This window comes from Rhincodon typus, chromosome 33, assembly GCF_021869965.1.
Source record: "Rhincodon typus isolate 14 chromosome 33, sRhiTyp1.1, whole genome shotgun sequence".
NCBI lineage: Eukaryota > Metazoa > Chordata > Chondrichthyes > Orectolobiformes > Rhincodontidae > Rhincodon > Rhincodon typus.
Genome location: NC_063364.1, coordinates 3,297,551 through 3,325,098, shown reverse-complemented (window position 1 = coordinate 3,325,098; position 27,548 = coordinate 3,297,551). Strand labels below are relative to the sequence as shown.

General features: G+C 40.3%; 1 protein-coding gene across 1 annotated transcript in view; it reads right to left on the bottom strand.

The window, feature by feature from the left end:
- The window catches only part of arnt2 (aryl-hydrocarbon receptor nuclear translocator 2), a 347,885-nt gene that overhangs the window by 148,684 nt on the left and 171,653 nt on the right, over positions 1–27,548 (bottom strand). The window contains exon 8 of the mRNA XM_048616062.1: positions 2,492–2,568. Coding sequence (XP_048472019.1) covers positions 2,492–2,568 — 77 coding nt within the window. The remainder of the gene's footprint in view (positions 1–2,491; positions 2,569–27,548) is intronic.

Sequence of the window (27,548 nt, the reverse complement as noted above, 5' to 3'; positions counted from 1 at the left end):
AGCAAGTGAGAAAAAGGAGAGCCAATGGATGTGATCCATTTGGATTTCCAGAAGGTCTTTAACAAGGTGCCAGACAGGAGGCTTCTAAATAAGGTAAGAGCCCATGATGTCAGGTGCAAGGTTCTGGTATAGAGAGAGGATTGGCTGACTGGCAAAAGGTAGACATTAGGGATAAAGGGGTCTTTTTCAGATGGCAGCCAGTGACTAGTGGTGTTCTGCAAAAGTCAGTGTTGGGACAATTCACATTATATATTAATGATCTGGGTGAAGGAACTGAAGGCAAGATAGGTGGAGGAACAGATAGTGTTGAGGAAACAACAAGGCTGCAGAAGTAACTTGACAGGCTAGGAGAGTGGACAAAGAAGTGGCAGATGGAATATAATGTGGGAAAGTGTGAGGTTGTGCACTTTGGGAGGAAGAATAGAGGCATAGACCATTTTCTAAACAGGGAAAGGCTGCAGAAACCTGTAGCACAAAGGGAGTTAGGAGTCCCAGTTCAGATTCTCTTCAAGTCAATATGCAGGTTCAGTTCATAGTTAGGATGGAAAATGCAATGTTAGCATTCATTTCAAGAGGTCTAGAATACAAGAGCAGAACTGTACTGCTGAGGCTGTATAAAGCTCTGCTCAGACTGCATTTGGAATATGTTGAACAGTTTTAGGCCCCATTTCTAATGAAGGGTGTGCTGGCCTTGGAGGCTCAAAGAATGATCCTGGAAATGAAGGGATTCTTTGTTGTATGAGGAGTCTGGACTTGATGGAGTTTAGAAGGGTGAGGGTCGATCTCATTGAAACTTACAGAACACTGACAGGCCTGGATAGAGTGAATGTGGAGAAGATGTTTCCACAAGTAGGAGAAACTAGGATCTGAGCACACAGCCTCAGTGTGATGGAATAACGCTTTTGATGTGAAATGAGGGGTATTTTCTTCAGCCAGAAGTTGTTAATCTGTGGAACTCATTGCCACAGAGCGCCGTGGAGACCAAGTCATTGAGTGTATTTAAGACAGAGGTAGGTAGGTTCTTGATTAGTAAGGAGATCAAAGATTTTGGAGAGAAGGCAGGAGAATGGGATGGAGAAACATATCGGCCATGATCAAATAGCGGAGGAGACTTGAAGGATTGATTGGCCTAATTATGCTCCTTTATCATAAGGTCTTGTGAATAGCTGGGGTCCAACCACTGATCACTGCAGTACCCACTGGTCATTGCCTACCACCCAAAGAGACCTGTTTATTCCTACTTCTGTTTCCTGTCTGGCAGCTAGTTCTCTATCCATGTCAGGACACTACCCCCGTGCCATGCATTTTAATTTTACATTCTAATCTCTTATATGGGACCTTATTGAAAGCCTTCTGGAAGTCCAAGTCAACCACATAAGTTCCCCCTTATGAACTCTACTGATTACATCCTTGAAACATTCCAATAGATTTGTCAAGCATAATTTCCCTTTTGTAAATCCATGCTGGCTGTATTCAGCTCAGTCACTATTTTCCAAGTGCTCTGCTATTAATTCTTTAATAATGGACTCTCTACTCCCTTTTCTATAATAGTGGGGGTACATTAGTTACCTTCCAATCCACAGAAACTGTTCAGAGTCTGCAGAATCTTGAAAGATGACTATTCCTAGGGCCACTGCCTTAACTATTCTGGGATGGAGATTATCAAGCCTAGGTGATTTGTGAGCCTGTATTCCAATCAGTTTCCCCACCATTTCCCTACTCATACTGATTTCCTTCAGCTCCTACCTCTCACCAGCCCCTGTGTTTCCCCAACATTTTTGGGATATTGTGTCCTCCTTTGCAAAGAGACAACCAAAATACATTTTTAATTGGTCTGCAAACGCTTTGTTTTCCATTATAACTTCCCTTGTTTTTGATTGTAAGGGTTCTACATTTGTGTTCACTAACCTTTTTCTCTTTGCATATCTTTAGAAATTTTTATAATTAGTTTACACATTCCCTGCAAGCCTACTGTTGTATTCTATTTCCCCCTCTTAATCAATCCCTTTGCCCTCTTTGCTGAAGTCTAAACTGATCCCAATCCGCAGGTCTGCAGCTCTTTTTGGCCGATTATATATGTTTCTTCCTTGGATCTTATACTATTCCTCATTTCCCTTGTTAGCCATGGCTGGGTTACCTTTCCTGTTTTACTTTTGTGCCAGCGATGAATAATTGTTGTAGTTCCTCCATGTACTCTTTAAATGTTTGCCATTGTCTATCCACTGTCATCCTTTTAGTGAAGCTCCCCAATGTTTCTATCTAACTTGTTAGTTACATCCTCAAAACCTTTGTGAAGCCTTCCTCAGTTGTGGTTATTAAATACAGGTTTACTTCATGCAAATTAAATATTAATTTTGTAAAGTTACATATAATTCTCACATTTGCCTTCTCTTGCAGTAATCTGAAATAAAGGAGATTTAGTAAGAAGTCTGTACCTTGCACTGGGGGAAAGACACAACCATATTAATTTCCTCAATAAGCACTAATGTACCTGAAGGCGTCCAATTGCAACAAGACAAAATTTACTGCTTTGTCCGCCATCTGATTCCTCCTCTGGAAGGGTCATTCCTGCAAACAAAGATGATGTCACTGTGTTATTACTAACAAACTTCAGCACTTGCATTAACACTTTATTCTCATTGAACCCTCTGAAAATATCCATTTTGTACAAGGTACCAAACAGGTTAACACTAATGTACTAAGAGTCTCTGAATGGCTTATGCAACTGACTAGCTTTCCAGCCTAAAGAATTCATTGAGGTTTCTTATGTTTGAAAGAAAATAGCAGAATGTGATTCTTAGCAACCACTGCTCCAGGAGCGACGAGTTCATGTATTCACCATAGCAGCAGATCACATGGGCCTTTACAAGACCAACTTGTGGTGAGTCAGCAATCATCTGCTGCATGACTACACAGTTCATCACTGATTGCAGGAAAAGAAATGAAAATAAATTGCACTGACTTATTAAAATAATTTATATTACATATATAAACAAAAAAAAGTGATCAAAAATAACGCTCAAAGGATGTTTTTAGGGTCAACCAGAAGCCTGATCCAAATGCTTGGTAAGAAAAAGGGTATTCAAAGTGGAAGGCAGAGGTATTTATTACAGAGTAAAACAGTGTGTGGAGTCTTTGCAGCTGGAGACACAGACACCACCAAAGGCGAAACTAATCTACAGTGAATTCCCAAGGTCTTAAAGACAGTGGATCAAAGCATTTGGAAGAGTGGGTGGGCAATGCAGAGCTGAAGAAGCTGATAAAAATGACGAGAGAAAAGCGAGTGGGGGGTGGGTTGGTTCAAAGAAATGAGGAACTACAGACCAAAATAGCCTTAGGTTCAAAGAACATTCCCTAAGAGAAAGGTAGAGTCATCTGGCTGGCAAAAGTGATGGACCTTACAGAAGATATGGGGTTAAAGCTGCATTTCTGGAAGGGTGAAAAACTGCTCTCTGATGAACTAAACTTATCAATCGGGAACTAGTTTTTAAACCCTCCAGACCAGAAGGTTCTACCAACTTGAATTCAGCTTCACACACGAGCATAATTAAGGAGGAATTAACATGGGTTTCCCAGGATGGATCATAAAAAGCTACTAAGCTGTTTCTGAACATCACCGTATAGAGCATTTAAATAATAAAACATTACAATTCTAATAGTCCAAGATCTAAAACCAATCAGAAATAATGCACCATATGCACTCATGTTCATAGGTCAGGTGCCCTCAATTTTGGAGCCAAAGCTGAAGTGCATACCTATTATCTTATCAAGCGACCTACCAGAAGCAATCAATTATGAAGAAATTACAGGTCATTTGCAAAAGTAGTCAGTACAACCCAAGAAGATGAAAAGAAACTGAGCACAATTATTTTACTAAATGGAAACAATTACACAGTGTTTAAATACTATTTTGCTGAATCAGAGACAGAGCTGCATTATGTAGGCCTAGCTTAACTGGAGGTAATTAGATTCAATTCTATCAACAGTTCTACAACTGTCTGAGAACTCCACATTTCTCCACCTTTGGCCTCATGCGCATTTTCCACTTTCTTCAACTCGCCATTGGCAGGCCTTTCTTCAATTATCAAAACTATACGTTCTGAAATTCTCACACTGTGAGTCTTTCTCTCCTCACCAACTGGAAAATTCCAGTCAGTATTGGAAGAATGAGCTCCACAGATCCTTTAGATTTCCCTACTGGAAACCACCTGTGAGCAGATAGCAAAGATCCAGCCCAACAATTTGACCCATTTAGAACAGACTGGATGCAGGAAACTGCGGACCATCCTGATGTTGTGCTCACCTCCACAACCCTTTTAAAAACCTGACCCTTGATGCTTATTTCATTTTGGATCCAGTCCAACTGGGGAAGTTGAAATACTTTTATGATAGGATAAGGAGTATTTTTTAAACACTTGTGTATTTAAAAAAAGTCATGAGAAATAGGAACTTCAAATAAACGATGATGTATGAATTATTATTTCATTCTGGCCATGGCACACAAACAGACCACCAAACTAAACATCTCTTGGTTGAGTTTAATTAGTCCACATTCTTTGCTGATTTATTTCCAATAGCGAAAGGAAATAAATTCCTTTCAAGAGTAAGAGGATATTTTGTAAAAATCTGAATTCTTGAAATATTTTTTCCAGTGATGTAAAATAGACTATTTGTGGTGGGAATGTGGAGTGAATTAGAGATAGGATTTAATTCTATGGCTTCCTTAGTAATTGTAGCGTATTTCAAGGACCAGAAAATCCCATACAGTATATTTATTTCATCAATAATTTAAGCTAATTAAAACAAGACTTAGAGATAGACAACAAGAATGAAATCCAAGGACATTTGAGATTTTGATTCTAACATCTTAAGCTCAGCAATTCAGGGTCCTATTTCTAAATTTTAATCTTAGTAATGACTTAAAGCAAACACTGAGTGGCTAGGGAACTATGTAAAAGTAAAAGGTAATTAAATGTTTACAAATAGTCTTGTGATCAAATAAGAAAGAACATGTAGGGTGGCATAGTGGTTAACACCACGCCTCACAGCACGAGGGTCCCAAGTTCAATTCCAGCCTTAGGTTATAGTCTATGCAGAGTTTACACACTATCCTTGTCTCTGTGGGTTTCAGCTGGGTGCCCTGGTTTCTCCCACAGTCCAAATATGTGCCAGGTTAGGCAGATGGCCATGCTAAATTGTCCACTGTGTCCAGAGATGTGTAGGCTAGGCAGACTAGCCATGGGAAATGCAGGGTTATGGGTATAAGTTGGGGGCCTGGGTCTGGGTGGGATGCTTTTTGGGGGACCATTGCAGATGGGTCAAATGGCCTCTTTCCACACTGCAGGGAAACTGTGTTTGAATTTGAAATATGGAAATGCTGAGCAGATAAATTGTACAATGTGTATATAGTCAAATCATGTTATAGTAGTAGCAATGCTGAACATAAAATTATGAGAACCCACTGTTCTGCCACTCAATGAGATCATGATTGATCTGTGAATTAACTCCCTACATTTTTGTCGCATATCTCCTAATAGTTTTGGTTAATAATATCAATCAATCTGGCGTCAATGTCAGGCCAGTGAGCCTGACATCAATGGTAGGCAAGTTATTGGAGAGGATACAGAGGGACAGGATCAACCAACATTTGGATAGTCAAAGTCTGTTTAAAGATAGTCAGCATGGATTTGTGCACAGGAAGTTATGTCTGACAAATCTTTTAGAACTTTTCAAAGAGGTAACCAAGAGGATAGATGAGGGTAGGGCAGTGGATGTTGTCTACATGGATTTTAGTAAGACGTTTGACAAAGGTCCTGCACAGCAGGCTAGCCATGAAGGTTAGGTTGCATGGGCTCCAGGGAGAGCTAGTTAAGTGGATTTAAAATTGGCTCAATGGTAGGAAGCAGAGGATGATGGTTGAAAGTTGTTTCTCAAACTGGAGGCCTGTGACTAGTGGTGTGAAATAGGGGTCGGTGCTAGGACCTTTCTCATTTGTTACTGACATAAATGATTTGGATGTGAATGGACAAGGCGTGATTAGTAAGTTTGTGGGTGGTACAAAATTAGAAGGTATTGTTGATAGTAAGGAAGGTTATCAAAAATTACGGAGGAATCTTGATCAGATGGGGAATTGGGCTGAGGACTGGCAAATGCAATTCAATACAGATAAGTGTGAGGTGTTGCACTTCAGAAAGTCAAACCAAGGTAGGACTTATACAGTAAATGGTAAGGTCCTCAGGAGCGTTGTGGAACAGAGGGAACAAGGAGTACAAGTACATTGTCCATTGAAAGCGGCATTACAAGTAGACAGGGTGGTGAAGAAGACATTTAGCATGCTGGCCTTCATCAGTCAAGGCGCTGAGTATAGGAGTTAGGATGTTATGTTACAGTTGTAATTGGTGAGGCCGCATGTGGAAAATTGTGTACAGCTTTGATCACCCTGTTATAGGAAAGCCATAGTTAAACTGGTAAGTGTGCAAAGAAGATTTACGAGCATATTGCCAGGATTAGCAGGCCTGAGTTATAGGGAGAGGTTGGCCAGGATAGGACTGTAGGAAGATGAGGGGTGACCTTATTGAGATATGTAAAATCATGAAGGGCATGGATAGGATGAATGCATATAATCTTTTTCCCAGGGATGGGGAGTTCAAAACTAGATGGTATAGGTTTAAGGTGAGAGGGGAAAGATTTAAGAAGGACCTGAGGGGCAACTTCTTCATGCAGAGTGTGGTGTGTATATGGAATGGGCTGCTAGAGGAAGTGGTTGAGGCAGGTACAACAGCAACAGTTAAAAAACATTTGGATAGGTACATGGATGGGAAGGGTTTTGAGGGATATGGACCAAATGCAGGCAATTGGAGCTAGATGAGTGGGCATCATGGTCAGCATGGACCAGTTTGGGCCGAAGGGCCTATTTCCATGCTGTATTACTCTATGATCTAATTACCATATGGAGAAGACAGTTCCAAACTTCTAGCAACAAATGCATGCAGAAGTGTTTTTCAACCGCACTCCTGAAAGACTTGTCTGTAATTTTTAGACATTGTCCCTCACTAGTCCTAGACTCCCCAATGAGTGGAAATAGGTTCTTACTTTCTTCAGATCAAAGATATGGTCACAGACGTCCGCATGGGCCCTAGTTATGCCTGTCTCTCTGAGAGGTATGTGAAACATTCTTTGTTTCAGTCCTACTCAAGTCCCTCCCCACAACTCCTTTTCCAGTACACTGTACGATCATTGGCGCTGCTTCCCTCTCTTGTTCTGAACTGGAAACTTTTATCAATTTTGCTTCCACTTTCTACCCTGCTTTCACCTTCACCTAGTCCAACTCTGACTCCTTCTTTCCCTTCTCCAACATCTGTTTCCACTTCAGTTACCTCAACTATACATCCTCACACCCTGCTTCCTGTAAAGACTCCATACCAGTTTCTCAGTTCCTCCATCTCTGTTTCAACCATTCTGATGCCAGCTTCCACAAGGGGGCTCCAAAATGTCCACCTTTTTCCTCAAGCAAGGATTCAGCACCACCATGGTTGCCAGGAGCCCTCAGCCACATCCGACACATCTCTGCACTTCCGCCTTCACCTCTTTTCTTCCCTCCCATAACAGCAAGAGGATCCCCCTGGTCCTCGCTTACAACCCCACCAGCATCGACATCTAAAGAACTGTAAGCCACCATTCCCGCCACCTCCAGCAGGATGCCAAAACCAGACATATTCCCCACCCTTCCCTTGTCAGCCTTCTGCTGGGACTGTTCACTCGACAACTCGACCTTGCTCCATTCCACCTCCACTCCCAACACCACCCCACAGACCGCAGCACCTTCCCACACAATCGCAGAAGGTGTAACATGTGCCTGTTTACTTCCTCCCTCGGCAGTATCCAAGGCCCCAAACACACTTTCCAGGTGAAGCAGTGATTTACCCGCATTTCACTCAATCTAGTCTACTGTATTTACTGCTCACAAGGTGGTCTCTTCCATGTTGGGGAAACAAAATGCAGTCTGAGGGTCCTTTTTGCAGAACACATAAATTCTGTCCACAAAAATGACCTGGACAGTCCTGTTGCCTGCCCCTTCAAGACACCATCGTGTTCCCTCTATCTCAGGCTTGCTGCAGTGCTCCAGTGAAGCTCACAGCAAGCTGGAAGAACAGTATCTCACTTTCTGCTTGAGGACCCTGTAGCCTTCAGGACTCAATACCAAGTTCAATAATTTTTGGGCCTGAGCACCTTCTTCCATATCTTTCCCCTAACCCCCACACACCTCGCCTTGACATCACATGAACTGCTACTAGAAAACCACCCATTGTCAGCTACTAAAGGTCCCCATTAGCAGCTGTTTATTCTCCTAGGATGACCCTTACCCATTCTTTTGTCTGCCAAACTGTTGTTCTTTCTCTCTCTCTGGGCTCCATCTCCATCTGTCAGTTACTCCTTTCCCCCCAACAGGCCCCCCAAAATCACATCTTCAGAATGTATACCATCCTTTTTGTAGCTATAATCAGAAGGGTCTTCAGAAGGGTCACTGGACTCAAAACATTAACTCTACTTTCCCTCCTCAGTTGCTGCCAGACCTGCTGCATTTCTCAGCAATTTCTGAAATAGGTTACTTTCATTTACTTGAAAACTTTAATCCTTAATCTTCTAAATTCCAGAAAATGCAACCCTAGTAAGTTCTCCTCTGTGAATAACTGTAATTAGGTAATAGATTAGCTGGGTCATTCAGTAATAAATCTAATAAAACTATTCATGGTACTCCAGGTGTGATCTAACCATGCTTTGTAGAGCTGTAGCAAAACTTTATCCGCTTGTATTCCTGTCATCTGCATATAAAGTCCATCATTCCATCAGCTTTTATATTATTTTCCATATTTCCCCATGATATTTTAATGATTTTTGTGTGTAGACAGCCCACCCCTACCCCACAGTTTCTTTGAACCTCCAATGTTTCTACCTTTTCATCAGTTATCCAGTTCTCGGTGCTAAAATAAAACAAAGAACTATGGGTGCTGGAGATCTGAAACATAAACAAGAGTTTACTTCTGAAGAAGGACCACTGGGCTTGTAATGTTAACATTGTTTTCTCTCCACAGATGCCGCCAAACCTGTTGTGTCTTCTGTGCTATATTTTTTGGTATCAAAATGGATGACCTCATATTTGCTGATAATGTAATCTGTTTATCATACAGCACAGAAACAGACTCTTCGGTCTAACTTGTCCGTGCTGACCAAGTTTCCCAAAGTAAACTAGTTCCATTTGCCTGAGTTTGGCCCCTATCCCTCTTAACCTCTATTCATCACAAATGATTTTTATATTATAATAACCCTTGGCCCTTTGGAGAATAATTGAGTTTTATTTTTGTGAGGTGTCCCCTTTAATCCAAAGTGAAGTTTTTTTAAGTTCAACGCTGGCTGACGTCAGTACGCAGATAAAAGCTGATCGGGATGGTAATAGGTTCCAGCCTGTTTTGTGATAGTTGGTTTAAAGAGTTACACTTCAGAACACAGAAGTCCTATTAGGGGAACCAAGCAAAGCTCACTGATGATCTGTTTTCTGTTTGGAATTAGACGACAATATGACTTCAGAAATTCTTAGTGAAGCCATATGCAAGAAAGCTAAGGGGAAGTGAAACCTGAAAGTGGAATGAATAGTTCAGAAATGCTAAAGGGCTGAGTGTTTCTGTAAGGGAACCAGTGAACCAGCTCGGTGGATTGGACATTTGGGAAGGAACTCTGCAAAGCTATGGCATCAGAACAGAACAATGGGAAAAGGATCATAGATGTGCACCTGATCAACGTCAGCAGTATCTGGGTATCGCAGATAGAATCTGACTGCTGATGAAAGCAACTTGATCAGATGGGCCAATGGGCCAAGGAGTGACAGATGGAGTTTAATTTAGATAAATGTGAGGTGCTGCATTTTCGAAAGGCAAATCAGGACAGGACTTATACACTTAATGGTAAGGTCCAGGGGAGTGTTGCTGAACAAAGAGACCTTGGAGTGCAGGTTCATAGTTCCTTGAAAGTGGAGTCACAGGCGGATAGTTTAATAAAGAAGGCATTTGGTATGCTTGCCTTTAGTGGTCACTGCATTGAGCACAGGAGTTGGGAGTTCATGTTGTGGCTGTACAGGACATTGGTTAGGCCACTTTTGGAATACAGTGTACAATTCTGCTACAGGAAGGATGTTGTGAAATTTGAAAGGGTTCAGAAAAGATTTACAAGGATGTTGCCAGGGTGGAGTGTTTGAGCCAAATGCAGAGGCTGAATAGACACAGGCTATTTTCCTTGGAGCAGTGGAGGCCGAGGAGTGACCTGATTGAGATTTATAAAATCATGAGGGCCATGAATAGAGTAAATAAATAAGGACTTTTCCCCAGGTAGAGGTTCTAAGGTAAGAGGGAAAAGATTTAAAAGGGATCTAAGGGGCAACATTTTCAGACAGAGGGTAGTGCATGTTTGGAATGAGCTGCCAGAGGAAGTGGTAGAGGCTGGTACAATTACAACATTTACAGGTCATCTGGAGGGGCATATGAATAGGAAGGATTTAGAGGGATAGGAGCCAAATGCTGGCAAACTGGACTAAATGTATTTAGGATATCTGGTCAGTATGGAAGAATTGGACTGAATGGTCTGTTTCTGTGCTGTATTTCTCTATGGTTCTATAACCCAAGGGTCAAATCCATCAAGTGAACCTCAATACTGGAGACTAAGATGGAAAGATTGTGAGATTGCACAATGGTCCTACATGCGCATAAAGTGATGGGGGTAATTGTAAATGTTTACATTGTATGTTTGGTGTCGAATTATTTAAACAAAAATGTGTTTTATTTGAAGTATCAATAACCAATTAATTACAGTGACCTTTGTTGGGTCATTAGTGTAAAATTGTTTTAGGAAGTGAAATTTTGTCTTTGATCATTTCTGTTGGTAATGCGAGGATTCCTCTGTTGTAAAAGGTTTTCCATCTCTACGGGGATTGCGATAGTATACTGATGATCAGAGTAAGCACAATGGTATAAGCTACATTATATATAAGCTAGGTTAAAATAGACAGTTGTACAAGATTGTTAACTGTCAATGTGAATAAGTGGGTGCGAAGATACAATGGGATGAGGCACAGCTGGTCAATGAGAAAATGAAGATATGAATAAGACAAATGATTTAGACTGCTATGATGAAGATAATAATTCATTTGCACATTGAGGGAGTGTCTCACTGTCGGAGGCACTGCCCTTTTGAGTTAGATATTAAACTGAGACTCTGTCTGCGCTTAGAAGTAGATGTTAAAGATCCTGCAGCGTTATTTGGAAGAGGAGGGAGGGAGCAGCCCCAGCATCCCTCAAACGATATTACTGAAGCAGATTATCTGGTCCTTTATATCACTGTTTCTGGAATCATTCTGTGTATTAAATCAACTGCCACACTCCCTAATGTACAACAGTAACTACATGTCAATAGTACTGAACTAGCTGTAAAGAACGATGGGACCTCCTAAAACCGTCACGCTATTTCAATGCACTGTATACTGTAAATATAAATATCAGGCTAAATGAAAAACACATAATAATCTCTTTCTGAATTTCAAAACCCAAATATTAAAGTACCTAGTCAATTACTAGAGATGCTATAACATTGAACTAACTGAAATTCATTTTATGCCAGACAATCTTCATTAGCTATGTTTGGAGTAAAATCAGAAGAACATCTTTGATTTTGTAACTAAGTAACTCTGAATAGCTTGCATTTTTGTCTTCAGTTGTGAGTACATTGACATATTTGTGCTCTTTGAGGTTCAACAGCCCTGGAATTTTTAATTAATTCAAATTTTATATATATTCAACTTTAATTAATGTTTCAGTTTTGTTTTAATTTTTTTATTTAATAACTAGTGATTAATCTTGAAGTAATTCCACAGAAGCTGGTATCCTCTCACCAAGTCACCCTTTATTTACTCATGAAGAGTCCTTACCTCTAGTACTGCCACTTCAGAGCTAGCTCTCAGAGTGCCAGAATCTCTAACACTCTTCTTCTCATCTGACAGCCAAGGCTCCCTGATTGGAGCAAATTACCACACCCAATCAGGGAACTCGTATGCTATGAGGTCCAGCTGGCTGACCTCATTACAATCACTACCAATCTTGCCAATTTAATCTTTCACACAGCTAATGATTATGTTTTATTTTGTTTTATTTTATTTGGTTTGCTGAGATAAGAGTATATTGACTTGCAAACAAAGTTATAATGCAACTGCCCTATAGAGCCCAGTACCATTCCCAGGTTGTAAGCACAGGTAGAGCATGTTGACTCTATGTTAGGGGCTGGAGAATTAAAGTGGGAAGATGAACAATTAGATAGAAAGATTGGGTAGGAATGTGGGGAAGTTCAAACCTGATAGGATCGACAGGGAGGGATACCAAAAAAGGAATTTTCACATTTGGTAGTTCACTACAGATCCTGAGAATCATTACATGAACAGAGATCACTGTTTCTTTAAATCATGCCTCAAATACCAAGTGTGCTATGGAAAAGAAAATGGCTGACGCTACCCATACTGGACAGCGTAAGTGTTTTAAACTGTGAGAGGGGAGCATTGTGAGGCTCTTCAAAGAGCAACAGCATTATTCAACCCCTATAAGCACAGATGAAAGACCCCAGCTTCAGAATTAATCTCACTAATGGCTGTGATGCATAGCAATGAACTGCAGCCTGGAAAGATTGCGCATAGTTGCCAAAGTAGCAAGCACCTCTCAAATTTCTATACCATGCACATTGTGCAGAACTGCTCACTTCACACGTGGACCATAAAACCTTGTGTTGGTTGGCTTTGCCCCTTCTATATTGAAGTTTCTGATGGACAGTCATTTACTTATGCTGCAGACAATAAAAAATGACTATATGTATGTAGAAATGTGAGAACGTACTTACAATGAAACTTCTCTCCCACTACATCTTAAGGTTGACCTGGAGTCCACTGCTGGGGTGAAGCTAGCCTGCCCTACAGTGAAGGCTGCTGGTTTTGATCTATTATTTAGGCAACCCCAGGGTGTTTATGTCTAGAGGGCCCCAACATTGCTGAGGAATGAAATTAATTGGAACCTCAAAGGTAATAAGAGGTTGTTCTATGTAATAATACCCTATCCATAGGGTAAACAAGGGTAGAAAGATTAATGTGTGGCTGTAAGACTGGTATGAGAGAATTGATTTCTGTTCATGGGGCACTACACCAATAATGGAGAAAGTATAATGTTTTTGAGAAGATTCGTAGCTCAGGTTGTGGATGAGGTTGTAGACTTGCTCACCAAGCCGGTCTATTTGTCACCCTACTAGGTAACATTCTCAGTGCACCTCCAGTGAAGGATTGGTGTTCTGTCCTGCTTGTTATTTATGTGCCTTGGTTTGCTCGGGTGGTTGACATTACTTCTGGTTCTGTTTTTCAGTGGTTTGTATATCGGGTCCAGTTCAATGTGTTTGTCGATGGAGTTTCGATTGGAATGCCAGGCCTCCAGGAATTCCCCGGCATGTCTCTGTTTGGCTCGTGCTATTATGGATGTGTTGTAGGACAGGGTATCAGAGAAGAAATAATGGAAGCTTGTCAAAAAGGTACAGTAATTATCATGGGGGATTTCAACCTACATATAGATTGGAAAAGTCTGATGGGAAAAGTAGTCTGGATGAGCAAATTATTCTTTTCAGGACAATTCTTTAGAGCAGCATGTTGTAGCACCAACTAGAGAGGAATGTATACTAGACCTGGTTTTGACCAATAAGACAAGATTAATTACTGACCTCAAACTGAGACTTCCCCTGGGTAGCAGGGACCATATATGATTGAATTTTACATACAGTTTAAGGGACTGAAGTGTAAGTCCAAGATTACTATTTTATATTTAAACAAGTGCAATTATAAGTGCTTGAAAACAGAACTAGTGAACTGGCAATTTAAATTCAGGGTTAGGTCAATAAAGATGCAGTGGCAAACATGTATGGGGGTATTCTAGAAAGATCAGAATAAATACATTTCAACAAATCAGAAAAACTCTAAGGGTCAGGCCCACCATCCATAGTTAACTGAAAATGTCAATTAATGTCAGAGAATTACTAAAAGATTAATAAGGAAGGAAAAATTATAGTACGAGAGAAAGTTAGCCAAAATATAGAGTCAGATAGGACAGTTACTTCAGACATTTTAAAAAAGTCAACAAAGTGTTCATCCTACAGAAAATCAGTTTGGAGAATTATCAATGGAGAATCAAGAGATGACAGATGGATTGAACAGGTACTTTGTCGGTCAAAGAATTGAGGTTAAATCAGATTAGCCATGATCTTAATGAATGACTTGTTCCTTGTTTGTCTGTTCATATAACACAATAGAATTATGGGGATCCAACCAGTCTGTGATTATAAACCAACAAACAGCATCTAAACATGACTTCACAGTACAAAAAAGCTTTTATTTTCTTTTTGAAGAAGCATTATTTATCCATCAGAACCCTGGAAAGCCTTATAAGCATGGTGTAACTTCTGAGGCAACTGACATAGATTCTTGAAGTCATTAAAAAGTCGGTGTCATTTTCAGGGAGTTTTATGGAAGGGTTCTGTCTGTGAACTCTATTTAGTTATCTCACAGAATTCTCTGCTGCTCACAGTGTTATGCATGCACCATGTCCCTATGGCACCATGCTCGTGCTGTCATGCACTCACCAGACACAGTGTTTACTCGCGCTGTTGGGGCCTTCCAGATGTCACAGCAATTAAAGCTCAGCTGTGCACCAAGTCAATTGCTGCCAGTTAGGAATAGGCCTTTACACTACGCATAGTCAGAGGGAATTTAAAAGGACGTTTCTAGGAACACATGGGTGACGCTTCATTGCAAACACAAGCTCACATTTGTTAGTGCTGCGCTTCTTAACATCATCGCATGTACGAGTGACTGTCACAGTATCTGCAGTAACAACAATAAATCTACAGAAGCTGCATGGCCTCCGTGTCAATTCATCTTAGAACCCTGTCTAAGGGGGTACTACTCATTCCCTAATGTTCAGTGAAGCATAACATCTTGTCATTGTTCAGTGTGTCAGCATCACATGTTGTAAAGTCTTCAAACAACTGAAAATGTTCACTTGCAATGAGCAACAAGAAAAGCAAAGAAAAGAAATAAAAAAGCTACATTTGCTTCTGGGAATAAACAAGGACTGCTTACCTGTTGAACAACAACATTTGTAGTCAATGAATGACAAACTTACCCAATTCACATCTATTAGAACCAGGTATCAATTAAGTCCTGCCTGACTTGTTGGCCAAACAATGCAATTGTGCTGAAGACAATGTTCTTCCTGCTCAATATCCTCATCTTTCTCCATGGAAGATGGCTGCTGTTATTCCACTTCTTCTATATTCTTTATATCCCCTCTTATCTGCTTCAGTTGTGCAGAACATGCACGTAAAGGTTATACTGCACACACTGTTATGAGCATACTGTAATGCTCCCCCCAGACTGATAAAAGCATTGGAACCTCATCTAAAGGAGGTCCTGGTGGAAAAATGGGCTGCAATTTATCTATGATTGGCCTTGGGCAGAGGCTGCGGTTGTAGAGGGTACATCTTATTTCCCAGCAGTCATCCTTGTAAGGCATTCTGAAATGAAGCGAGAACTTGGACATGATCAAGGATATAAGCATCATGATAGCTCCCAGGTTACTTGGCACAGACCTCTAAGATGTGGCACTAATAATCACAGTTGACTTGTACATTTACTGAATGGAAACTTTTTCTATCGATGAAGTCTACCATGCTATGACATGGCACTGTCAACATGATGTGTATACAGGTTCAAAATGCTCTGCATCTGGGGGAACTCAGTTATGATGACAAAGATTATTGTTCAGCCTGCAGCCCTAACATCATCACAGGGAAATGAGATGAGGTGATTTGATCTTTCACAAACTGTATTGATACATTTGTGGATTGAGGGTTATGGCATCCTACTCCGGTCCCCAATGAATCCTGGGAAGCAGGCATAATAAATGAGATGCAGCTGTCACATTGATGACCACTGGGATAAGACGGCCATCACACCTTCAGGTCACAGGTCCTTCTCCATCCTCATTCTGCGCTGGCAATGTGCCTCACTCATCTGGAGGAAATGGTATTGTTTGGGCCATTAACCTCACTATTTTGCTTGTCCCTCATAATCCTGGACTCCTTTGTCAATCACAAATATGTATTTTTAAAAACATTATTCATCAGATGTGGGCATTGCTGGCTAGGCCAGCATTTCTTGCCCATCCATAGCTATCCTTTAGAAAGTGGTGGTGAACTGCCTACTTGAACAGCTGCATTCCTTGGGCTGTAGAGACACCTTCAGTGCTGTTAGGGATAATCAAGGAACAGCAATTTAACTTTAAGTCAGAATGGTGTGTAGCTTAGAGGGAACTTAACTTGCAGGTGGTGGTCTAATATATTAAATGACAAATCATCCCAAAGATTTTGCGAGGGATGAAATTCCTTCTCAGATCTTAAATAAATGGGAGATGCCTTATTTTTAAACTGTGCTGCTTCGTTCTACATTCTCCATGAAGGGAAGTACATGATTATTATTTCCACTGGGAAAAGGACAGGTGCCTAGAGGACATGGATGAAATTAATTAGCAAATGAACCAAAAAGATCACAGTGAGTCATGACTATCTGGAATTGACTGCCTGATGGTGGTAGAGACAGATTCAACACTGACTTGCAAAAGAAAATAGGATAAATACTTGAAAAGAAAACCTTTGCAAGGCTACAGGCGAGAATACCTGATTGGAGTGACCCCCTTTTATACAGTAAGATCTAAAGTATAAAATTTGGAACAATCAATAAAATAGCTGTCAATACACAAACTGAGTTAAATTAAATATGTTAGCAATATGAACAATGGTATGTGAAGCTGAACAAAGGTAACATAGAACTACTGCACACTAGATGAGAAATGGATTATACAAATGCTCACTAAATAGTGTCATGTGAATAAGGAGCAATCTAGCTGAGTGTGTCAACTAAGAAACTCAATCATTAAGTCACAAAGGAACAGAAATTAGCAAAATTAGGTATTAGAATATTGAAATAGTGGAGTATCAGTAACCACTCATTAGTATTTTATTAACACAGCATGAAATTAACTTGTTAAAAAAAAAATAATCACAGTATGTGGGCATTGCTGGTTAGACCATTTATTGCAAATCTCTAATTTGCCTAGAGGACAGGTAACAGTCAACTACATTGCTTAGGGTCTAGAGTCACATGTAGGCCACACCAGGTAAAGGTAGCAGTTTCCTTCCCTAAAGCACAGTATTGAACCAGAAGCGTTTTTCTAATAATCAACAACAGTCACTTAGACACTTAATTCCAGATTGTTATTGAATTCAAATTCCACCATCTACCATGGCAGCATTCAAAACCAAGTCCTAGAACATTACTAGGGTCTCTGGATTAATAGTCTAGTCTAATGCCACTAGATCATCAAACCTTTACAATCTGGAAGCAGTGCAGAGAGTACCACAAGGTTGATGTGTGATATAAAAGGATTGAAATATGAAGCAAGACTGCAGAAAACTTGGATTCATGGTTAGAGGAAGTGGTGTCCAAATCTTAAGACACCAGAAGTATGAAAATTAATAAATAACTGAGGACAAAAGGAGTAGAAAAATGAAGAATGCAAGATAGTAAAATATAGCATAAGTCAGGAAATGTGCAGCAACATATTTTTAAAAAGTAACATTCATACTTTGAGTGCAGGGAGACTGGGTGACAAGGTAGAACAGTGGGATTTTGGAGTTATGTTCACAGGAAGTTAGTAACTGTACCTCAAATGTGTAAAGCCAAATAAAACTAATGGGATGCAAAGTTTTATGGCAGGATGTACAGGAGAGAAAAAAAAATCAATCTATATAAAACCTTACTAAGGCCCTCTTGTGGTGCAGTGATAATATCTCTACCCCTGAATCACGAGGCTTGGGTTCAAATGCCAACTGCTCCACAGGTGTGTAATAACATCTCTGAACAGGTTAATTAGAAAATAGGTTAATGAAAATAAAAGAAATGACCTACAAAACCTTACTGAGACTATAGTTTGAATACTGTGTTTAGTTTTGGGATCCACATTAAGGGAAATCTGTTGAGATAATGCGTGGGTACAATGCAAATTCACAAGAATATCACATGACATGAGAAAATATAAATGCGTGAAAGGCTTGCAAAAGTGGACTGGTTCATTAAAAAGGGAGTTTAATTTTTAAAAATTTTAAGTGCTTTCCAGGCCTTGGGACATCCAAAGTACTTTAAAGTCAATGGAGTACTTTTCAATGGTAGTTACCATTGTAATATAGGAAATGCAGCAAACAACTTGCACATAGCAGGGTCCCACAAACAGCAATGAGATACTGAGCAGATAATCCACTGTGGTACTGATTAAGAGATAAATACTGGTCAGGCACCAGCGATGACTTCACTCCTTCATCTTCAAAAATACCGACAACGAATCTTTTTGGTCCACCTTGATTTAAAGTCTCACTCAAAAGATGGCACCACTAATCAGATAGCCAGTGAGTGATCTTGAATTGTTCAATGTTAGGTACTATTCAGAGCTAGGTAGTCAGACAGAAAGATGCCAGGTTAGGTTAGGTAGATCAGAGAAATTGGCTGTAACCAAGCAGAACAAAGGGGTATCCTCATAAACAATGGGAAAGCGCTAAATATAAATGTAGAAAATGCGACAAGTGGAAGACAAATTTTGGTTAATGTGGGTTAATATTCAACAGAAAACAGTCATTAAAAGAATTAGGTAAAACTAGATTAACACATTAATGAATGAAGCACTATAATTAAAGGATCTTTGAATGAAACATTATTTCTGACTTTCTGGCAATATGTTGGCTAGAAAATTAGAAACATGGTAAGGCGGTTAACCTTATTAACTTTTGAATCAAGTTCCAGGAACACAGAACAACTCTTTACAATAAGTCATTCAGTTTGAGTTTTTATATATAATAGTGTGCATTGTTAATAGTCAAATTAAAGAATCTTTACAAGACAAATGCAGTATTGTATTAAACTAAGTATGTGATTAAAACTAATATTACCCAAGATTAGTGATGATCAACCTTTTTTTAAAAAAAATCTTGGTAGTTCAATTACTTACAAGTTTATGAGTTGCAAAAACAGTTTGTATTACCACAGACACAGCACAATTGGCTGATATATCACCCATAGACTGGCTGACCTGTAACTGAAATATTTGTCCAAATTCCTACAAAGGATAGCATGTGTAGCAGACATCTGTTGCACTGTTATATAATAACTGCCTGTAACTATTTATCAATGACAGATGGTCTATTATAGGGTTCAGCTGGTTTTTACAGCTTGGTGTATATTTAGTACGATCGTTAAATTTAGACAATTTCATCCACTGTTCAACACAAACTAAACATAGAGAGGAAGAGCATTCAAAGGAGTCAAATTTACACGAACACATAAATTTAGTCTCTCCAAGTGCAAACCATCCAAATTTATTGGGCAACGTTTAGTACATTTCAATTCAAAACCTAATCACAACACTTAATCAATCATACTGTACTTCAATTAAACTTCAGAATACATGGTTGCTTATAACTAACATTTTTTGTTCCAAAATAAAATACTTTCTGATCATCACGGAAGCTCTAGGCAAGAACTTGTATATTTCTATTTAAATTAATGCATTCCGATTCTAATCTCGAAATTTTGACAACTTCCTTAACTAGTTAAACTGATGTCGAGATATGCTAGAAAAATGTCTACAGATTCTCTGTTATTCCTGGTTTGGGTGCTGAAATTTAATTATATCACTGGATAGGAGGTGAAGAACAAATCATAGAAAATAAATATCTAACTTCTCCCTTAGAATTCTAAGTATTCAGTTCCTTCTTTTCTGGAATTGTTCCATGTGCCTCCTTTCTACTTAGTTCATTATTCTTCAGATTATGATGTTTGTCTAGGAGTAAGCCAAACAACTTTTAAATTATAACTGAACAGTGCATGCATCTGTGAACACAACCTGTCCAGAGATTCAGCCTTCAGGGCTAAAGATGATATGCAGCCATTTATCATACTCTCAGTGCTGACTCTGGGCCTGGATTGTAAAGCTGCAAAGCTTCTGTGCAATGAAACAACGAACTACAGATGCTGGAGATCTGAAACAACAAAAACAGAAATTCCTGGAGAAACCCAACAGGTCTTATGTATGTGGGGAGAGAGAGAGAGAGACGGTAAGTGTTTTGAGTTCTATGACTTTTCCTCAGAGTTCTGAAGCAATTTCTGCATTTTTTTTTTGTTTCAGAACCTTTGTACAGTTAAGATCTGTTGCACCTGGACAGCACAGGAACTAGCTGCACAGTTTACAGACAATGTGCTTATAGCAACACATATTTATGTTGTGACTTTAATCATTTTTAGGGCATGTAAATTAACCAAAGTTGGAAAGGAAGCCAAAGAAAACATCGGGACAGGCAAGCGATAGCTTGGTCCAAAAAGTAGGTTTTAAGAAACCCGAATTGGACTCAAAACATTAACCCTTTTTCTCCACACCTTCTGCCAGACCTGCCGAGTCTCTTGAGCATTGTCTATTTTTATCTTGGAAATCAATGCTGGCCAGAAAGCACAGAGATGATGTGTGAACACGATTTTGAACAGCCAGCAGACCTTTGGAAAAGCTCAAGTTTTTGCAGCATTAGGGAAGCCTTTTTGAGGATATGTGGTCAGAAATTCAGCTCACGGTCAATGAAACAGCATAGTTCAGCTTGACATTGCCTACGACGAGAATGGAATCAGTAGCTGCGGGAACTGAGATAACGGTAGCAATAAAATAAAATAGTTTCAGTCTTCCCAAGTTTTAAATTTTTAGCTGACTAGAGGCTGGATGTAAGGTAAAATCCAAGAAGAGCTTCCATAGTTCATAAATCAGCTACTTACGTGACCACGTTTCCGGCATGATGGAGGCAGGGTAAGTCGCTCCATTCGGAGCACCACTCTGCTTGCCTGTTCTCTTTCTCTTTTCTTCTTTGTCATTTTTTTTCTACCTTCTTCTCTCTCCCTCTGTAGTAATTCTATCCACCCCACCCCTTTTAACTACCGACCTAAGGAGGCTGGAAGGAGCTGGTTCACGGCTGGGAACCACGTGGTGGGGAGCTGAACATGCGGGTAGTGCCCTGCAGCGATGGTGGCGGAAACGGAGAAGGTGAGATTGGGCCATGCGTCAGCCCAGAGCGGGACACTGCCAGCAGCACGGAGTGGGCTGGAAAGCCCCAAGTGGGACTGTGGCAGTGGGAAGGAAAGTTGAACTCTCTTAAGTTATCTTACCTTATTGATATGAATAATGCCATGTATGTACGGCAAAGGTACATACTTTTCACTGTATTTTTACATTGAATACATGTGACAATAAATCATTCAATTCAATTCAGCAGTAAGTTATATGATCTATTGATCAGCTACGTATCTGACTTTATGCTGCCACATTTGCGGCATGTGGCTCAGTGGTTAGCACTGCTGCCTCACAGCGCCGGGGACCCGGGTTCGATACCATCTTCGGGCAACTGTCTGTATGGAGTTTGCACATTCTCCCCGTGTCTGCGTGAGTTTCCTCCAGGTGCTCCGGTTTCCTCCCACAGTCCAAAGATAGAACATAGCACAGTACAGGCCCTTCGGCCCGTGATGAAGTGCCGAAAGATGTGCAGGTTAGGTGGATTGGCCATGCTAAATTGCCCGTAGTGTTCAGGGATGTGTAGCTTAGGTGGGTTATAGGGGGATGAGTCTGGGTGGGATACTCCAAGGGTCGGTGTGGACTTGTTGGACCAAAGGGCCTGTTTCCACACTGTAGGGATTCTATGATCTATGATCAAAACCATATCCTTGAATTAAGAACAGATTCTGCATCAGCTAGAAATTCAACACGTTTGAGAGCGTATGGTGTGATTTTTTTTTTCAGAACTCCAGACACAAATCATTAACTGTTTCTCTCTACAGATGATGCCAGACCTGCTGAGTTTCTCCAGCATTTTTTTGTGCTAATCTAAATCCTTTATTGGCTCGTTTGAATATTATCCTTCTATTCCTAGCGTCTTACAGCACAAGAATGTGATGTATTTCAGAATGTTAAAATAATTCAAAACAAATTATTTTAGACTTTTTTTCCTTTTAGAAATAGGAGATAGCTAGTTATAACAGTTTTCCACAGAAATTAAAACTTTACAAAATTGTCAGGTTGACAAGGTTACTCAAATATAAACAACACTCATAATGGAAATCAATTAATCCTGGCTGTTACTGAACAGAGGATTATATTTAGAAAAAGAAATAAAATGGGCAGAGTTTTTGGAATAAGAAAGTCATAAAGGCTGTTAGACTCATTGAAGAAAATAATATGAAGGTTTTTACATGAAGTGAAGAGGTTTGAAACCTTAGCGGATAGTTCAAAAGAGCCATCTTGTTTCAGTCAAGTAAAATACCCCCTATCATGGCATGACTTTTTAAAGTTTCAGCAAAGATCTGTAGCTCGAGTTGTGACGAGGTTATTGACTTGCTCGCCAAGCTGGCTTGTTCTCATTCAGACCATGCTGGATGACATTATCAGTGGAGCCTCTGATGAAGCGATGTTATTCTATTCCACTTGGATTTTATAGTGTTCGGTCTGTTATGGTGACTAGTGTCACTTCCGGTTTTGATCTGTATGGGTTTGTATATGGGGTCCAATTCTATATGTTTGTTGATTGAAGTATGGGTGGAGAACCATGCCTCTAGGAATTCCCGTGCGTGTCTATGTTTGGCTTGGGCTACTATGGTAACTTTGTCCCAGTTAAACCGATGGCTTTCATCGTCTGAATGTACAGATATCAAGGAGAGTTTGTTGTGCCGTTATGCTGTTAGCTGATGTCCATGTATTCTGGTGGCTAGTTTCCTTGCTGTCTGTCGAATGTAATGTTTGTGGCAGTCATTGCATGGTATTTTGTAAATCACATTCGTTCTGCATGCTGTGGGAATTGGGTCTTTAATCCTTGTGACTGTTTGTCATAGAGTGGCTGCAGGCTTGTGTGCCACTATGATTCCTAGTGGTCTTAGGAGTCTTGTTGTCAGTTCCAATATGTTCTTGATGTAGGGCAGTCTGGCCAGTGTGTTAGGTCATACTGTGCCCTCCTGTTGTTGTCTGTTTTGTAGGCATCTGAAAATGAAGTTGTGGGGATATCCGTTAAAAGCGAGGATCTTGTATAAGTGTTCTTCCTCTTCCCGGCGTAGTTCTGGGGTGCTGCAGAGTTTCCTAGCCCATTTAAATAGTGTCCTAATGCAGCTTTGTTTGTAGATGTTGGGGTGGTTGCTGTGGAAGTTGAGGATTTGATCTGTATGGGTTGCTTTTCTGCATACTGAGGTTTGGAACTCCCCGTTTGTCAATCGTTCTAATTTAACATCCAGAAAAGGAAGTTAATTGTTTGTTTTCTTCTTCCCTTGTGAATTTAATCCCTGCGAATATGCTGTTGATGAAGTGGTGAGTCTCTTCTAATTTGTTGCATTTAATAATGACAATGTGTCATCTATGTACTGGATCCACAGTTTAGGTTGAATGTGGGGGAGGGTGGTGTGTTCTAGTCTTTGCACGACTGCTTCTGCAATGAGTCCTGAGATGGGTGACCCCATTGGTGTACCGTTGATCTGTTTGTATGTTTGACCATTAAAGACTAAATGTGTGGTGAGGCAGAGGTCTAGTAATTTAAGCATGTTGTCCTTGCTGATGGAGTTGCTGGGCTGCATTGCTGTTTCCTCTAGTAATATGGTCACTGTGTATTTGGCTAGTGGGATGTCAATTGATATGAATAAAGCTGTGATGTCAAAGGATACCATAATCTCGTCGTCACTGATTTTTATGTTCTTGAGGGTATCCAGGAAATCTTGACCCAACACTGCAGCTAGGTAATAGGATCACCCAGACACTGAAGCGACTAATGAATGCAGGGCAGATAACCAAAACAGACTTCATGAGAATGAAACCAGAAGGCACAATCACCCCCTGCTTCTATGGACTGCCTTAAGTACACAAACCAGACATCCCCCTCAGACCCATTGTTTCCCTACCAGGCACACCTTCACACAAACTGGCCAAGGACCTACAACAGAGATTGAAACAACTAGTAGACAGATCACCCCATTCTATCCACTCAACCCAAGATTCAACCTAAATTGTGGATCTGACACATTTGTCATTTTTTAAATGCAACAAATGAGAAGAGACCCACCACCTCATCACTCTTCCTCACTCCTGAAACTACAGCAGCAGCTGGAGGTGGCGATAGCCAACTCTTTCAGGAAAAATATTTTGGTTAATTCTATTTTTCTCCATTTCAAACAGTATTTACAAGTATAGGAGAGAGAGAAGGAGATTGCACAGATGTTTTCCTTTTAATATTTCAGTTCAAGTGATCACTTGAATGAAATGCATATCTTGGACAGTAAAAAGGTAAATATTTTCACAGTTAATATTATATCAGTTTGCTTTTCCAAGTGATTAACATGCTGGAAATAAATTTCAGAACTTGTTTTAGGAGAAATTTCACAGTAAAAAATGATGAATGTGCATTTTCTTAAAAATAACTTGAAGAGCTAAGGCTACCACAGAATGAAAGAATTAAGGCACTTGTGTGAATAGCTTCTATCAAGAATTCCAAAGTATAGTTTGTTTACAGAAATTCTTAACTCTGTAAGTGCATTTGCTTTTTACCCAGGTTTGACGGCAGAAGAAATTTTCCAAATAAACAATCAACATCAAAGAAATTCCAGGCTCCCATCTCAGGTACCCCACACCTTTGGACCATTCTCTCTACCCAATGAGTTAGCAAAGCCCTGTACGCTTAAATGAATAGCCCTGCACCCTAATGCTTTCAGATCTTGAGGCCACAGCCTTGGTTGTCGTCAGACTATGGAACAACTCCAGACATAAGGCTGCCTTATTTTCCTGTTTTAAAATCCTGAGATCCACTTACAACCATTGAACATTAGGACATCTGTGGTATCAGTTCAAAAGAACTTATCACTCCTGCTTGCCTTTATTGGACAGTGCATTGAGTATAGGAGTTGAGAGGTCAGTTGCAGCTGTACAGGACATTGGTTAGACCACTAGTGGAATACTGCGTGCAATTCTGGTCTCCCTGCCATAGGAAGGATGTTGTGAAACTTGAAAAGATTAAGAAAATATTTACAAGGATGCTGCCAGGGTTGGAGCTATAGGGAGAGGCTGAATAGGCTGGGGCTATTTTCCCTGGAGTGTCGGAGGCTGAGGGGTTACCTTACAGACTATAAAATAATGATGGGCATGGATAGGGTGAATAGACAAGGTCTCTTCCCTGGGGTGGGGGAGTCCAAAACTAGACAGCATAGGTTTATGGTGAGAGGAGAAAGATTTAAAAGGGACCTAACAGACAACTTCTTTCAAACAGAGGGTGTGCATGTATAGAATGAGCTGCCAGGGGAAGTGGAGGCTGGTACAATTACAACATTTACAAGGCATCTGAATGGGCACATGAATAGAAAGGTTTAGAGGGACATGGGCCAAATGCTGGCAAATGGGACTAGATTTATATAGGATATCTGGTCGGTATGGACAAGTTGGACCGAAGACTCTATTTCCATGGTGTACAGCTCTATGACTCTATGTTACCAGATGTTAGAACCGTCCAAGTAATGCCAAATCCCCAAGCCATCAAATTCCAGTCCCACACAACAGATTTAAAGAAAAACTGTACAAAATCTCAGAATTATATCCACAAAACGTGGTCAAAAAAACAGAATATAATACAAGTTATTTGCCCAATGAGTCACCATAAATTCCTGTGCGCTACCTGGTATAATCTCCTGTCATAAAGCAATGTTTTCTCCAAATCAACCTGCAAATTATCAATAGACATTAAGTAGCAATGTACAATATTCATTATTGCTGAATGTCAAAGCTTTTTGTCCTGCACTCAAGACAGATGCCAAATTTCATGGCTTTACAACTTACACTGCATGAGAAAAAGATGCTTCATTGGTCGAGGTTTTGCTGTGGCCAGCACATCAGAGAACTAGCGTGTCCAAGGCTTTTGTTTAATTCAATTAAAAGTCACAATGCCTGAAGACATTTGTTTTGCTTGCAGAAGACCAGTCCTACTCACTTAAGTATTATCAACACACTTGGAAATAAACCCTGGAAACACAAATTTGGGTGCTGATTGTTGCTCCCTTTGAAATGTGGCCATGATGCTCAATAAGCTTCAACTACCTGCCTCTTTTCTCATCAATACTCAAGAATTACTAAGTGGCTATTTGTGCACCCAAAGCAGAAGTACAATCAAGACTAAATCTGGAATACCAGCAAGATGATGTGACTCATGTGTAAGTTATCTGCAAGCTTTCTCCAAGAGTGCATTATATCCTGCTACCAATAATCATTTCCAGAGTAAATTCGATGTAGGAGGAGGAACTAGAAGTTCTAACGGTAAAACCTTCTACAATAGTGTCTCTGAGTTGTCTTTTGTTTCTCTCAACCAAGGACCTTCATTCTCTGCTCCCCCCCCAAACCACCACCCACCACCTCCCCAACCACCAACCCCCACCCCCCACCAACCATACTGTGGTTGAAAGGGTCCTCAAACACACCTGCCACATTTCCTGCAAATCTGCTCTTATGCTTTCTCCTGCCTCTGAACATCATTATAAGGTTCCTCCTGTCTTGATCGCCTACCCCATCAGCCTCCATTGTTGTCAGATCATTTCATGTCATTTCTGCCACCTCCTGCTTGACACCACCAATGTTGCCCTTTCCTCCCCTTCAACATTCTGAAGAGGCTGTTCCCACTGAGATTTTCTGGTCCTGTCCTCTGTCATTCCCAAAACCCTGTCCACTTCCCACTGCACCTTTCCATGCAAACACAGGAGGAGTCATGCATGTCATTTTATCTCCCACCTCCTTACCATCCAAGACCTGAAAAATTCCTTCCAGGTGAAGCAGCAATTTACCTGTACTTCTTTCAATCTGGTCTACTTGTTGTCCATAAACTAATGTCCTATGTAGTATGGAGGTGAAATATAGATTGAGTGACCACTTCACAGAACACACACAGTATGCAAGCATGGCCTATCACTTTATTTCTCCACTTTGCACTCACACTGACATTTCTGTCTTCTAGTGAACCTTAAAATAGCCTTGAGGAGCAGCACCTCATAATCTGATTAACCACTTACAGTTTTCAGACTCAACATGGATTTGAACAATTGCAAATCAAAATCCTCCATTTTGTTTCCTTTTCTTAGCTTCCTTTCCTTTCCAATCAGAAGCAAAGCTGCTTGAGGCACTTCTCTTTTCATAGAATCCCTACAGCGTGAAAGCATACTATTTGGCCCATCAAGCCCACACCAACACTCCGAACAGCATCCCACCCAGACCCATTTCCCTACCCTATCCCAGTAACCCTACATTTCCCATCCACCTAGCCTGCATATCCCTACACACTAT